Here is a 16,059-nt window from a genome sequence, read left to right as displayed (position 1 = left end):
TGCTGATCAGAAGGTCAGCGGTTCGAATCCCCACGACGGGGTGAGCTCCTGCTGCTCGGTCCCTGCTCCTGCCAACCTAGCAGTTCAATAGCACGTCAAAGTGCAAGTAGATAAATAGGTACCACTCCGGCGGGAAGGTAAATGGCGTTTCCATGCGCTGCTCTGGTTCACCAGAAGTGGCTTAGTCATGCTGGCCACATGACCCGGAAGCTGTATGCCGGCTCCCTTGGCCAATAAAGCGAGATGAGCGCCACAATCCCAGAGTCGGCCACTACTGGACCTTATGGTCAGGGGTCCCTTTACCTTTAAGGATAAAGGTGATTATACCTTTAATGGCACCGCTCAAATCTAATTTAGAAAGATAGGTTCAAGGAGGAGGCTGGGCTAGGCAAGGTTTGTATTGGCACTTTTGCATCCTTGAAAATGGAGGCAGAGTCAAACGGGATTCGACACCAGACACCCCCAGACACCTTGTTCAAATTACCAGTTATAAATTGCAACTAGGTTCTATGACTAGTTATTGGGAAAGATAAGAGAAGGTTCTGTTGCACACAAAGGAAAGATGAGATTTATAGGCTGTAAAAGAACAAAATGTAAAGCTTTACCTTTAACATGGTTCTATAAGGCCTCTTGAGATCCATGATGTGGAGATTCCCAATGAGAGGTAAAGGCCTTGGGCCTGGTGGAAGTTTTTGGGAGCTCTTGTTCCAGAAAGTGCCCAGTTTCAAAACAAAGGAAACCATAAGGATAAAGAGGAACAAAGCTGGAATCGGCTCCGTCCAATCCATTTTGTTTCAGGAAGCAATTTTTTTGGGGTAGTGGTTGTAATGAAAGCCACAGTGCAATTCGGTCTACAACTGTGTCTACCAACTGCAATGAGCAGCCCATATATAATGTTATGTAATGTCTCTAGCGAATCATTAAACCATCCCTCCGATTTTTTTCTTCTCCACAACTATTCAGTGGTTATAATGAAAGCTACAGGGTAGTTTGGTCAAGGACAATGTCTTGCAACTGCAGTGAGCAGCATATATATTATGCTAGGTACTGTCTCTAGCGAGTCATTAAACCACCCACTAAAACTGAAAGTGTCCTGCTTTGTCCCTCTGATTTTTTCTTCTCCTTCTCCACAATTATTCAAAGCTGTATATTGGATGTTTTGCTTTTCAGTTTAATGTTTACTCAAGGGGGTACTGCCCACTTCCACAAACTAATCCTTTCCAGAACAAATTCAAACTCTCTTGAATCTGGTTGTAGACCTGTCACTCAGGATTAGCTGTAAAATCAATCTATTATAATGGGAGTAAAGGGCAGCATTGTGAAATTCTTCGGAGTGATCATTGAACTGCATTCAGGGATGGATGTTACAAAGTGCACCAGTATGGACTTCCGGCGAGGCAAGATGGCAAGCGCCAAAGAAGCACGGAGCTTCTGAGGACCGCAAGCACTAATGGCACTGCCTGGATGGTGCCTGCACTGCCAACCCGGCCACTGCTGCCACCATGATTGGGGGGTAACCAGGGGTGCCCAGCGTGACAACCAAGGAGGCCGTGAAGAGCCCCAAGCCCCCTCCCAGTGGCCTCGACCCGGCTGGGACTGGGAGCATCCCAACGATAGCTGAGAAGAAGAAGAAGAAGAGTTTGGATTTGATATCCCGCTTTTTCATCAGCCGAAGGAGACTCAAAGCGGCTAACACTCTCCTTTCCCTTCCTCCCCCACAACAAACACTCTGTGAGGTGAGTGGGGCTGAGAGACTTCAAAGAAGTGTGACTGGCCCAAGGTCACCCAGCAGCTGCATGTGGAGGAGCAGAGATGCAAACCCGGTTCCCCAGATTACGAGTCTACTGCTCTTAACCACTACACCAGGCCCGGAGGCCTCTGGAGCCAAACAGAAAAAAAGCAGAAACCTCCAGATAAAAACCTGGCAAGCCAAAGGCTGACACGGTCTAAAAGACTTCTACAAAAACAACAAAGCTACAGAGCAGTTTGGTCAACAGCAGTGTCTACCAACTGCAATGAGCTACCCATATATTATGTTATGTAATGTCTCTAGCGAATCAGTAAATCATCCCTCCGATTTTTTTCTTCTCCACAACTATTCAAAGCTGTACATTGGATGATATGCCTTTCAGTTTAATGTTTACTCAAGTGAGTGGTGCTTACTTCCACAAACGAATGCTTTCCAGAACAGATTACAATGCTCTTGAACACGGCGAACTCATAACTCAGGATTATCAGTAGAGAGCAGCATTGTGAAATCATTTGCAGATGAAATTATTCAACTTCAATTAGGGACGACAGCATTAATTTGAAAGTGTCCAGTATTTCCTGAACTTTCTCCCATTGAAACACTCACACATATTTTTCTTTTTAGCATAATTTCTATTCATTTTCATCTTGAAACTGTTTAACATGGTGGCATTAGCTTATATCTTTGTATACATTAGAGCATATGACATGCAACAATATGAGCAAGGAAGGATAATAACTAAACTGTACATCCTCTCATAGTGCCTAAATCCATTCCTACAAAGGTTATGGGGCCCAGTGAAGACAAAAATCAAAGTATTATAGTGGGTGTGGCTGGATTTTCTTAAGAGAGAAGAGAGATTCAAACCAGACATTTTTTCTATTTCCTGGTGAGACCATGGTGACTTCCCTTGTCTCTGTTGTGAAAGGGATTAGCTCCCTCTTCCCTTTCAGAGCAGAAGCTAGGCAGAGGAGGTATTGAGTTTTTTCTCTTGTGGAGATTTAAGTTTTGATTTTGATTTTGACATATTTCTGCCATTTTTATTTTTCATATGACCAGTCAGAATTCCATTGATGAGGGTAGCCTTAAGCTACCCAGACTCTCAGAGAAAGTTCATTCAGATACAGAGAGAAGATGGAAGATGGTTGTTTTATTCTAAGCCAGAAGCAAAAAGTCACTGAACTAATTGACAGCATGGAGATTCCAGAAGCAAACCCAGTTGCCAGATCTATTATGACAGATTTTTTAAAGAACCCGGAGGAAACAAAGCCATTGCCTGACATCAACACATACATTTCAGTATCAGAATATACTGCAGCCACAGATGTTAACATACCCAACTTCCTCTACCATTCCTCATAAGGCATGGTTTCCAGACACTTTACCGTCTTGGTCACAATTCTCAGCACATCTACTTGGGAATATGATGCTTCAAGATCTTTGAAAGTATATGTTAACATGGGAATACATGCAATCAGATTTGTTGATTGATCTCTATGCCCCAAGTGTCATAAGAATTCAAGGCCAGGTTTTATTTAAAAGATTCTCCAGTATTAATTTCTCGGGATTCAGCAGTATGGCAGGTAAAGGGGAACACAAGATTTGTGACAAAGCATGCACCAATTCCACCACTAGGCTACTCAACCCAAATACCCTTGCAGAACAGGGGTGTTTTAAGAAAGGCTTGCATTGCACACACAGGTAGGTTAAGCAAGCCAGGAGCTTGTGAGTCTTAGAAACGTGGCAGAGCGCAGAGCTTGTGGGGCATGGGCGATGTTGTAAGCCCAATAGCAGGAGTAAGGTCCAGGTCTTCCTGAGATGTTCCAGGGGGTAGCTGGAAGGTGAATTTCTGCAGGAGACTTGTGAAGAAGAGGAAGAGCTCCATTTTGGCAAGAGTCTCACCTAAACATGCTCTCCGACCTGTATGGAAACATAGGCAGCAGAGAAACTGGGTTTAGCAGTTGCATAATAACATCCCAAGGGACGTGGGTGGTGGTGTGGGTTAAACCACAGAGCCTAGGACTTGCCAATCAGAAGGCTGGCGGTACGCATCCCTGCGATGGGGTGAGCTCCTGTTGCTTGGTCCCTGTTCCTGCCAACCTAGCAGTTTGAAAGCACATCAAAGTGCAAGTAGATAAATAGGTACCACTCCTGCGGGAAGGTAAATGGCATTTCCGTGCGCAGCTCTGGTTCACCAGAAGCGGCTTAGTCATGCTGGCCACATGACCCGGAAGCTGTACGCCTGCTCCCTCGGCCAGTAAAGCGAGATGAGAGCCACAACCCCAGAGTCGGCCACGAGTGGACCTTTACCTTTAATAACATCCCAAATACTTAAAAGCAGATGGAAATGCAGAGATGAAATAACAGCTCACAGTGCCCATCTTAAAAGAATTAAGAACTCCCAATACGAGCCATCCTGCAATGCTGAAAACCGGGGTGGGGATTTTTCAGCCTGAGGGCCACATTCCCTGGTGAGCAACATTCCAGGGGTGACTCACCAACAGTGGGCAGATCTAGTGGCAGAAATGGCCACAGCAACTGATGTGATTCTTTCCTTTGCACAATAGGTTACATTCGTGGCATGTAAAAATCCCATTGACTAAGCACACACTATGCAGGTATACACAAAAGTTAAAAAAAAGTTACCTGCGGAGAAAGGCATGAAAGCATCTCTCTTTACAAATTCTCCATCAGAATTAAGAAAATGTTCTGGATAGAATTTATGTGGTTTCTCCCATTGAGATTCATCATGCAGCACAGAGGACAGCAATGGCATGATGTGTGTCCCCTGCAAAAACAAAGCAAGAGCTATTTTAAAATAAAGCATATGCCTCTGGTACAATAAATACTGACTGCAGGATAAATGAGATTTTTAGTTCACTTGAAAAATGTCTTTCGTTTGAAAAACTTTAACATATAAACCATGATCTCCCACCAGAAATGGTTTCTTTTCCAACCTTGTGCTCCTTCCCATTGAGATCTGTTTAACAGGTTGAAGATGACGCTGAAGAGCTTGCTTACAGTGCAATCGTATACAAGTCTGCACAGATGTCACCCACAATGAAGTCCAAGGGGCTTACTCCCAGGAAACCTTAAAATATATTGTAAATAGTAGGCAGCAGTTCAATGAAAAGGATCACCTTAGGAATGAAGTAGCCATTGAGGGTAACATCTGTAGCCGTGGCATGTGGCAGGTTGGTTGGGACAATATCAGCAAATCTCTGGATCTCATGGACCACAGCATCTGTATAAGGCATTTTTGTTCGGTGTTCAATCCTTGGCTGAGAAGATCCAACAACCCTTGCAATTTCTTCTTGGACCTTTGCTGGGGGAAACAAAAAAAGAAAGCATTCATTTTTCTGCCAAGATAATCTGTTTGACTTTGGCCTCTTAAAATATTAATCTCTGCAGCATAGAACTGCCATAAACTGGTTCTCCAATTTCCCAGACTCACAAATTTAATCTCTAGAATTTGACAAAGGTATTTTTAAAAAAGACAAACATTTTAATCAATAACCTGATATACTGAGGGAGAGAAATGCATCCAGGATAATTATTAAAATATCACTGCTGGGAATATCCTGAAGCGGTAGCATTTACAGTGGTACCTCGGGTTAAGAACTTAATTCGTTCTGGAGGTCTGTTCTTAACCTGAAACTGTACTTAACCTGAAGCACCACTTTAGCTAATGGGGCCTCCTGTTGCCGCTGCGCCACCACTGCACAATTTCTGTTCTCATCCTGAAGCAAAGTTCTTAACCCGAGGTACTATTTCTGGGTTAGTGGAGTCTGTAACCTGAAGCGTATGAAACTGAAGCATATGTAACCTTGAGGTACCACTGTACATAAAAAGGCAGAAAACAAAGATTTCTGGATCCTACAGAGCCAGACAAATTTTGGAGAAAATATGGGCAGAATTAGCTGGAGAAAGGGCATTTGAACTGGAAGGTGGAAGATTCAACAGAGGTGGAGAAATAAATAAGGAACAAGATGGCTTTGAAAATTCTAACTTGGAATGTTAATAGGCTAAATAATAGGACTAAATGAATAAAATTGAACATGTAAAGAAGTTAAACTGGGATGTTATATGCCTCCAAGAAACACATTGTGAAGAAACATAGAAGAATTTTAATAAATAAAAGGCATGGAAAGGACTTTGTACCTTCTGATATAACAAAAAAGAGAGGAGTTGCAATGTGTATAAAACCTGAGCTGGACCCAAAACAATTACAGTGGTACCTTGGGTTAAGTACTTAATTCGTCTGTAACCTGAAGCGTATGTAACCTGAAGTGTATGTAACCCGAGGTACCACTGTATTCAAAAATGAACAAAAGCAGTTTTAGAAGAAATAGGTAAATATTTAGAAGAAATAGGTAAATAGGTAAATATTTAGAAGACAGCATACTACGTAAGATACCAAAATGATGGAATTACAGCAAGCTATTTTACAGGCAAAATTAGGGAAGGCACGTGGACCTAATGGACTTTCAGCAATATGTTATTAAAAAATTACAAGATTACCTGATGCAACCTTTAAAAGATATTATGAATATAACTTTGAATACAGGAGAGTTACCCAAATACTGGAAGAGTACAAACATAACTTTGATTCATAATCAAAATAGAGATCCAAAGCTGGTTAAGAGCTATTAACCAATTTCATTGTTGAATAACAATTATAAACTGTTTGCAGACAGATTAGCTAATAGGTTTAAAACTGTATTATAATAAATCTTTATTGCGGTTCAAAGTCCCATAGAGCAATTTCAGAAAAAAATACAGTTAAGACAGTCAACCACACAAGAAAGAGCAACAGAGGGGGTCATTTTGTTTTGTCTCTAGCATGATAATCTTTGTTTCTTATAACTTCTGAAAGAAACTTTGCCACGGCCAGTGTAATATCATTAGACCTGTCATCCAAAAGATATTTAGCATGGGAGGCTTCAGATTTTCCCAGCAGATTTGCCAGTAGGGGTTTGATCAGTTGGTCGTACTGCCACAATGCAGTAAAATATGCGATGTCCTGAGAACATAAACAAAGCCTATTCTCATAAGGGATGCCGCTCAGTCAACCATTTAGCACAGGGGTCAGCAAACATTTTGAGCAGGGGGCCAATCCACTGTCCCTCAGACCTTGTGGGGGGCCGGACTATGTTTTTTTTTGGGGGGGGATGAACAAATTCCTATGCCCCACTAATAACCCAGAGGTGCATTTGAAATAAAAAGACACTCATGTAAAAACACGCTGATTCCCGGACTGTCCGCGGGCCGGATTTAGAAGGTGATTGGGCCGGATATGGCCCCCGGGCCTTAGTTTGCCTACTCATGATTTAGCACTTCCGATGGAAATACATTTAGTCTGGCTTTGGTAAATAAATGCTGATAGGTTGGTACAGACAGGTTCCTAAGATATGAGGCTATCTGGATGGTGTACTCATGTTGGATTCCTGCGGCTACTGGGCCACAAATTGCATGAGATCAAGATCACAGGTCACTATGTGAAATGTCCTTTGCCTCAGGGATTCAAGGGCGGTCTCATAGGCCAGATGATACAAGATTACCGAATGCAACCTTTAAAAGATATTTTGAATATAACTTGGAATGTCGGAGAATTACCCAAATCCCGGAAGAGTGTATACATAACTTTGATTCATAAGCAAAATAGAGATCCAAAGCTGGTTAAGAGCTATCAACCTATTTCGTGGTTGAATAACGATTATAAACTGTTTGCAGACATATTAGCTAATGGGTTGAAAACTGTATTAAAAGAGGTAATCCATTAAGGCTGGATCAGGCTGATTTTTTGCTGGGAAGACAAATGAAAGATAATAATAGAAACATAATTGATGTAATAGAATATTTAGTAGTGAGAAATGAAAAATGGGCAGCTTTAATGTTTTTAGACTGTGAGAAAGCATTTGACAACGTCTCCTGGGAATTTATATCTTTAAGGCTTTGGAATATATGGTTTGTGGAGACACTTTTAAAAAGGAGTTACGGCAATATATACTGATCTATCAGTAAGTAATGTATTGACTGAGAATTGTAAAATAACTAAAGGAAGTAGACATGGTTGCCCACTGTCACCTTCATTGTTTATAACAGTTTTAGAAGTTTTGGCACAAAGAATAAGATGTAACCAAGAAAATAAAGGAATAAAAGTGGGACAGAGACAATATAAATATATTATATATAATATAATAAAAATAAATAATAATATAATATAAAGTAAAAGCTTTTGCAGATAACGTGCTGATATTTGTTGAGGAACCTATAGAGTCAACCCTGAAGGCACTGTAAGATTTTTTATTTTATTTTTTAGAAATAGCAGGTCTTAAAATTAATAAGATAAAACCAAACTCCTGGTGAAAAATTTGAATGATGAGAGTAAAAATAAATTACAAAGTTTATCCATCTTAAAGAGTGAAAAGAAGATTAAATATTTGGATGTGTGGTTAAGAGCAAAGAATATAAACTTGTATAAGGATAATTATTTAAAAACTTGGGAGGATATTAAAATAAATTTGCAAATATGGAGGAGAATGAAACTTTCGTTACTGGGTAGGGTATCAACCATTAAAATGAATGTATTACTGAGGATATTATTTTAGTTTATGCTTCTTATTATTATTTATTGAATTTATATACTGCCCTATATCCAGAGGTTCACAGAATAAAATCAAATATAAAACCACAAAATACATAATCAAAATGAAAACAACAACCCAATAAATGCCCCAAACCACATTTTAAAAGGTCCTAGGACATTTCAATTATTACCAGCAAGACAGATTGTTTCAACAAATGGCAAAAATATATTTATAAATATATCTGGCAAGAGAAAAAATGAGAATAAAATATAAAATATTGATAGATGTGAAAGAGAGAGGAGGTTTCTTCCCGCCGCATATGAGATTCTATTATGAAGCACCTTGTCTGTGCTGTTTGAGGGAATGATTGTTATTGAAGAATCCACATATTTTAGATTTGGAAGGTCATGACAATATTTTTGGTTGGCACGCTTACTTGAGGTATGAAAATGTGAAAGTACATAAAGGTTTTATAAACTATATAATCAGAAAAAAATGTATAGAGTATGGATAAGTATAAAAACCTGTTGGAGACCAAAACACCAATATGGCTTTCACTTTGGAGAATTTAAATTAAAATAATTCAAGGATTTATCAGAGATGTTACCAACATAGTTACAATATCATCATTTGAATGAAGTCTTTAAAAGGGATATGAAGCGGGGGGTTGGGGAACAAAAATCACAACTAGAAAGAAACCTGTTAAACTGTAATGTTAAAGTGATATCTAAAATGTATAAGATGTTATTGGAATGGGAGACAAAGGACGAACAAGTGAAATCTACAAGGATACTCTGGACAATAGTTATTAATAATATAGAAATGGATGCATGGGAACAGATATACAATTTACAGAATGTTATAGTTTAAGAGAAAACTATATGAAAATGTTATATAAATGGTATCTAGCACCTAATAGATTGGCTCAAATGTATAAATCCAACTTGAATATGTGCTGGAAACATAAAGAGAAAGAAAGTACCTTTTTGATATGTGGTGGTCTAGTAATAAAGTTAAAGCTTACTGGGAAATGATATAAAATGAACTGAAAAAGATGTTTAAGATGTTTAAAAAACCAGAAGCTTTTCTTTTGGAAATTTTGGGATTGGAACTACAGTATATAAATTTATTTATGTATGCAACCACAGCTGCAAGAATGTTATTTGCCCATATATTTATACATAAATAAATGGAAGGAAGAAGAGGTCCCGACAAGAGAAGAAAGGATACAGAGGTTAATGGACTACACAGAAATGACGAAACTTACCATGAGAATAATATATCAAGATAACCTTTTTTAAAAAAGAAAGAAAGAAAGGAATGGAAATGCTTTATTGAATATTAGCAAACAAACTGTAAACATACTAAGACATTGGCAGGATTAATGTAAAACCTGCAGTTTCAATATATATATGGGATATATATGGGAATATATATCTAAAAGATATGTTGGGATAATTTGGAGTATGCAGGAATATGAAATGAAATGTAAAGAACCGCAGAAAGAGGGAGAAGGGAGTCCAGGTTGAAATGTTAAGCTTATGACTGAACAATTGTTGTGAGATAGATAGATATGAAAATTATTAATATTTTCTCTCTCTAATAGTTACATATATCTGGAATTAAGCTATCTCAGACTAATCGGAGACAACCCAATGAAAAGCACTCACTCTGAATTTCAGGATGTTTCATCATTAGTAACAGTCCCCAGCGCAGTGTGGTAGCAGTGGTCTCTGTGCCAGCAGCAAATAGGTTGGCCACAATAACTGTTAAGTTTTTGTTGTGGAAATATACATTCGTCTTGTTCTTCTCCTTCTCCTGGGTTGCAAAGAGTATGAACTGGTTAAAACGAATGGAGTGAGAAAATTTCATGTGCAAAGATAAAAATGAATACCTGACTGGACCCGATGATCCAAAGTATCATTGCACATCACCACAGTCGCTGAGCAGTGAGAGATTCCAGGTTTCCAGACTATGCCATCATGATGAAAGAGGGTTTATTTAAACATACAGTGGTACCTCGGGATGTGAACTGGATCTGTTCTGGAGCCCCGTTCGCATCCTGAACAGAACATAAGATGCGACTGTGTGTCTTCACATGCGCTGGTCATGTTTCACTGCTTCCGTGCATGTGTGTGATTTCATTTTGCCCGTCTGCGCATGCTCGAGCGGCAAAACCCAGAAGTAATGCACTCTGTTAGTTCCGGGTTCCCACGGAGCGCAACCCGAAAATACTTATCCTGAAGCGTATTTATCCCGAGGTATGACTATATATTCAACCTGAGCCTAAGATAGAAGGGCTCAGCATCAAGACCCCAAAATGTCTTGCTTCTCCATAGTCACAGCTGTTCTTCTCCATCTACCAGCTAAGAGAGGAGGTTGGGGAAGCTTGGCAATCCAGCTCCTTCTTCTCTGATGCGAACTGTTGTGCTTGACTCCTCAGCCAACAGCCTTTGTTTAGACAAAGGAACTAGTGGCAGTATTTAGATGACAAGTATATGGCCCTCATCTCACAAAGAAACTTGTCTGACTGATTCAACAATAGATTCCTCCATTAGAATTAACCCTTACTGGGTACAAGGTCTCCACAAGTTGGAACATTCTCAGGCATCATGCAGACTGACCCCACAAACCTGCAACAGTATTATGATTGCATACATGGAAGGCAGCATTTCTGGTGAACACTTGTGGAGATCTGAAATCAGGGTTACCATAAAGTGTTGTTTTCTGCTGACATATATGGTTCTCAGTGAACTTCTTTAATGTACTTACTCATAGTCTTTAATGTATTTACTCATAGTCTAAAATGGAAAAAAATGACACAGAAAAACCACATATTCATCTAGAACTGTTTCATTAAACTGAGATAGACAATGTGGTGCCCTCCATATTTTTGCGATTGCAACTCCCTTCTGCCACACTTTCCAACAGGAAGAGTAACACCGATAGAGTTGCTGGTTGTAATAGCTGCCTGTCCCGCTGGGAGCCAGAGGGGAGTGAAGAGACGGAGGAGAAAAGGGAAGAATCTTAAGAGGGAGAAGGATAAATGCCTGGCCTATTGCCAAAGAGCAAATGCTTCCCTACTGTGGAGTAACCTGCCTCACATAAGGAGCATACTTAAAATTAATTAAGTCCTAGTCCAACTGCCAACTGAGGACTGCAATACATCAAAGACTACCTCTCCCCATATAAATCGACCAAGATCCTGCAGATTCATCTGAGGCTTCTTCCTGTAGCTCCTCTCCAAGACCAACGGAGCGTGGCAACATGAGAATTGGCCTTTTCAGCAGCAGCTCCCCATTATTAACAATTTAATGCCTCTCCACTCTAAGTTCTTCCAATTGTTCATTCAATAGTTGGTGCATGGCACCAACAGGCAGTGGGGTGTTTTTCAGTATTTTCACCACACTGAGCACTTTTTTTCATTCTGCTAGATGATATTTTTCAATCTTTACTCCCAGGCCTCTTGGGTTCACCTTATTCAACTGAAAAAGTCCAAATATAGCTCTTTAATTGTTGTTCTCATCAACTGTCTAAAACAGCCTTTCTCTGTTTCAATATGATGAGTTGTCAAGGGTTCCAACAAATCTTAACAGTAAAATAGCCCATAAATATTTGCATATTGTATCTTCATTAAATCATACCTAGTGCCACATTCCAATCTCATTTCTTGTTGGTGATGTTTGACTTCGGGGTTTTTTTTAAAAAGGAAAGATTTCTCTCTCTTTTTTACAATTTCATCCAGTCATTTTACAAACCTATGAAGTGAGGGGTTTTTTCTTCCTTCCATTTGTTAACTAGAATCTCGCTTTCTAAATCCAATCTCTGTCACCTCCAGTCATCTTTTAAGATAAATCCATCAATCTCTTTGGGCTTCACAACAGCTCTTTTATATACCCCCATTGTCATGTTTTCTTGATTAGGGATTTTTTTCAGAAATGCGGGTGAGCATGCAAACTTTGCTCCTACACAGGCAACATCTGTACCAGTAACACATTAACAATGGCCGAAGATTGGGAAATGGTAGGAAGTCTGCCATGTTGGTCCCTTCTGAAGTGAGACTTCCTGACTACAACTTATGCATTCACTTGCGAATATGCCCTTAAAACATGAATTGAAAATGTCAACATTTATTATGGGCCAACTTAAAAGACTCCATTACCTCTTGCTGTTGGATAAGAAATGAGTCAATAAAGCTCCTCTGGTCATTTTCATCCAGATCTCTGAGGTGTTTTATGAAGGTGGCATTTATGAAGGCAAACAGCTCATCTCTGTTTTGAATGACAGTCTTATAAGCCCCCAAAAGAAAACCAAGAGCAGGAAACATGTTATACAGCTGAAAGGATAAAATGTGAAAAAAGAAGAAGAAAACATTAGGAAAGCCCAGTACAGTTCTCTCAGCTGGGTCTCTCAAAGCATGACTGCCCAAATACAAACAAAACTCTTGAATGGCATTTGGAATGGGGTTAGGGCTACGTCAGGGCAGCGTAATTTATGTGCAACCCCAGAATAATAGGCTATGGCAGTTCCCCTCTGGAGGTTCGCCTTCAGAGAGGGAGATCTGCCCTTGGAGGCCCCTTCTGAGCCATCATGGAACCAACTATCACTTGTTCTTCCTTGTCCTTGGAGTCCCGATGGCAGTGAGGCCAGAAAGCATGTGTGCAAAAGAGACTTTATTATAGTTACGGGATGACTGTGCCGTGTGAGTTTTCTTAATATTTTGAATTAGCACCAGGTTTCTCAAGATATCAATATTCTGTGTTTTGTAGTGAACCCTGAACAATATACAATAAACAGGTAGCCCTGCGCACTTTGCGTACACTGTTATTATAATCAAGTGTTTGTTTGTTTTAAATGGAAAAAATAGATTACCGTGAGTGAAGAGCTTCCGAAAAGCCGGATATTTTCATTGACCAACTTCAGAAGTCTTATGTATGTGGGATCTTCATAATCAAATCGCTTGTCTAGTAGTATGGCCACTATAATATTGGAAACAGCTGCATTCATAATTGTGACGGTCTCAAACGGGTTTCCTATACATAAATATGACAGTTAAACAAAAATATTCTGTTGAAATTCCAAGTATGGAAAAGGCATTGTTTTTAAGTCTGCTCTTTGTTGCCTTAAATCCCTATTGGCAGCTTCCCTATGTGTAGACCTCATTTATCAAAGAAACTGATCCTAAGTGTTGCCGGATGTGGCCATAGCTGGGCTAAGAAATGCTTGGAAGTCACAGGAGTTATTGCAGTGCAATCTTCACATTACAGGGACAGACCAATTGCAGGGAACCCTGGGAGCTGTGCTTCTGGAAGTTAGGAATATGTAACACAATAGTCTTGGCACCTTTAAACTATGGTAGTGTAGCTGTGCACCAGAGGAAAACACCAACCCACCTTCATAAGATTCAAATTTCTTTATCAGGACACTGCATTCCTCAAGAATTCTGTCCTCTATGGTCCTCTTTCCCATTCCGTAGTCCCGTAATGTGCTTAAAGCAAACCGCCGCATCACTTTCCAGTTCTCACCATTAGACAGACTTACACCTGAAAACGGGAGGAAAGGTTTCATGTTTGCATGGCCATTGAACAAAGAATCAATAAATTATGTTCTGCATTTCTTCTATGGAACTGAGAATGCATCCCAGCTATTCTCTCAGTCAGACTCAGACTTCTGAGCTTTGACAAAGTAGCTGGCAGCTGTGCCATCAGAGCAAGACCTGAGAACACATTGAACAATATTTTCCCCTACTAAGTGTAGGATAGAGTAGAGGGTGGTTTGTACATGTCAGGCCAAGCAGAACTCAGCTTGTTATTTGTATTCCATTATGCCTTCTTAATTTATCCTCTCTGTGTAGGCTAGGCCAGAAAATGGTCAGTCAGTTTCCCCTTGGTGTGTGGCATTACTTTGCTGTGCAACTATTATTCACAATCCTCCTGTCTCATTCTCCCCCACCTCTACAATATGACTGTTGGGAAGAAGGTGGGAATGGGAAAGGTTTGCTTTAAATGGCCTCCATTTTTGTTTCTTCAACAGAGCCCCACTGAGCCACTGAAAGTCAAGACCAAAAAAAGTTGGTCTGGTCTACTCTTTTTAACATTTTAGCTTGATCTGCAGAAATTGACAGACGACACTTTTTGTGACACATTCTCAGCCTAATGCCTACAGATACACTGTCAATTTCAACGGCACTGAGGTGGGTTGAAGAATTCACAAGGATTTTCCCCACAGGAAACAATGGATTTCATTGACTTGCTTTGCAAACGCTCATCTTACGAACCATTTCTTGGGAACATATTGTGTTCACCTGGTGGGATCTGTTTGTGTCTGCAAGCATTACAAGTTGCAATAGAAAGGGAGGTGCCTCACCAAAGCCTTGTGCAAGCTCTTGAAATAATGCAAAGGTGGGCCTGTCTGCAAATGCGTCCGCCTGATTAACCAGAGCCTCCTTTACTGTCTCATATCCTGTCAACACCACAATTCTCCGGGGTCCCATTTGGATGCCCAAGACAGGGCCATATTGCTTTGACAACTGGAATTCAACAGAAGAAAAAGTGAGAAACAGAGTTCTGGCATACCCAAAGAATATATTAATGTAAATCATATCTCACAGAACCAAGACTGCATTAGCTTGCACATTTACCTAAGAGTAAAGGCTCTTTTATACAATCCACAGAATCTAGTAGCACAGTTTGACTGTTAGACTATTATCAGTTTTTTTCAATAACAGAATCCAAATAACATAATGATAAAGTAAAAGAGCATTGTCTATGCCACAATCCTCTTCGAGACATTTGCTACTAATAGCTGTAGCAGCAACAGTTGCTGGACTCATGATACAGCAGCTCAGCCTTTTCACCCAGTTCAGTAGACTCCATCTTGGGAGCAGGGCCAGGGCGGGAGAGTGCTAGGGTCACGTTGCATGGGATGTCTAGTCAAGTTGCATGGGATCAATTCCAAACTGTTACCTCCGAGGATGTGGATAGGCTGCTTGGACAAGTGCAACTGACCTCCTGTCTCCTTCATCCTTGCCCATCCTGGCTCATAAAAGTTCTGCGGGGTGGTGCATGCTTCACTCTGTTAAAGAGCCTTCCCAAACCCGCTAAAAGTGGTGGTTATAAAGCCACTTATTAAAAAATAAATCTTTGCACCCAGCCAGTATGGTGAACTATCACCCAGTCTCAAATCTTCCATTCTTTGGCAAGGTGATTGAGCGGGTGGTTGCTGAACAACTCCAGGCACGCCTGGAGGATGCGGACCATTTGGATCTCTTCCAATTTGGATTCAGGCCTCATCATGGGACTGAAACTGTGGGCCAGTGATCTCCGGCCAGCTAAGAACAAAGGTGAAAGCTGTTTCCTAGTTCTGCTGGATCTTTCAGTGGCCTTTGATACCATCGACCATGACATCCTTCTGGACCACCTAGAGGGGCTGGGAGCTGGAAACACTGCTATACAGTGGTTTTGCTCCTTCCTCCTGGACCGTGTCCAGAAAGTGGTGTTGGGAGATAGGGTTGTTCATGACCCTGGGCTCTCACTTGTGGGGTGCCTCAGGGTTCCCTCCTCTCCTCCATTATTTTCAACATCAACATGAAGCTGCTGGGAGGGATAATCAGGAGGTTTGGGGTACATGTTCATCAGTATGCGGATGATAACCAGCTCTAGCTCTCTTTTAAAACAGAACAGTGAAGGTCCTGTGTGAGTGTCAGGAGGCGGTTGGAGG

At 40.6% G+C, this 16,059-nt stretch overlaps 1 protein-coding gene across 1 annotated transcript in view; it reads right to left on the bottom strand.

The window, feature by feature from the left end:
* LOC308473029 (uncharacterized protein) overlaps nt 1-16,059 on the bottom strand; it is a 115,082-nt gene that overhangs the window by 37,471 nt on the left and 61,552 nt on the right. The window contains exon 3 of the mRNA XM_080998278.1: nt 13,734-13,883. Coding sequence (XP_080854404.1) covers nt 13,734-13,883 — 150 coding nt within the window. The remainder of the gene's footprint in view (nt 1-13,733; nt 13,884-16,059) is intronic.

This window comes from Podarcis pityusensis (genome assembly GCF_964106645.2).
Source record: "Podarcis pityusensis genome assembly, chromosome: 3".
Classification (NCBI taxonomy): domain Eukaryota; kingdom Metazoa; phylum Chordata; class Lepidosauria; order Squamata; family Lacertidae; genus Podarcis; species Podarcis pityusensis.
This window is presented reverse-complemented; position numbering and strand designations above follow the sequence as displayed.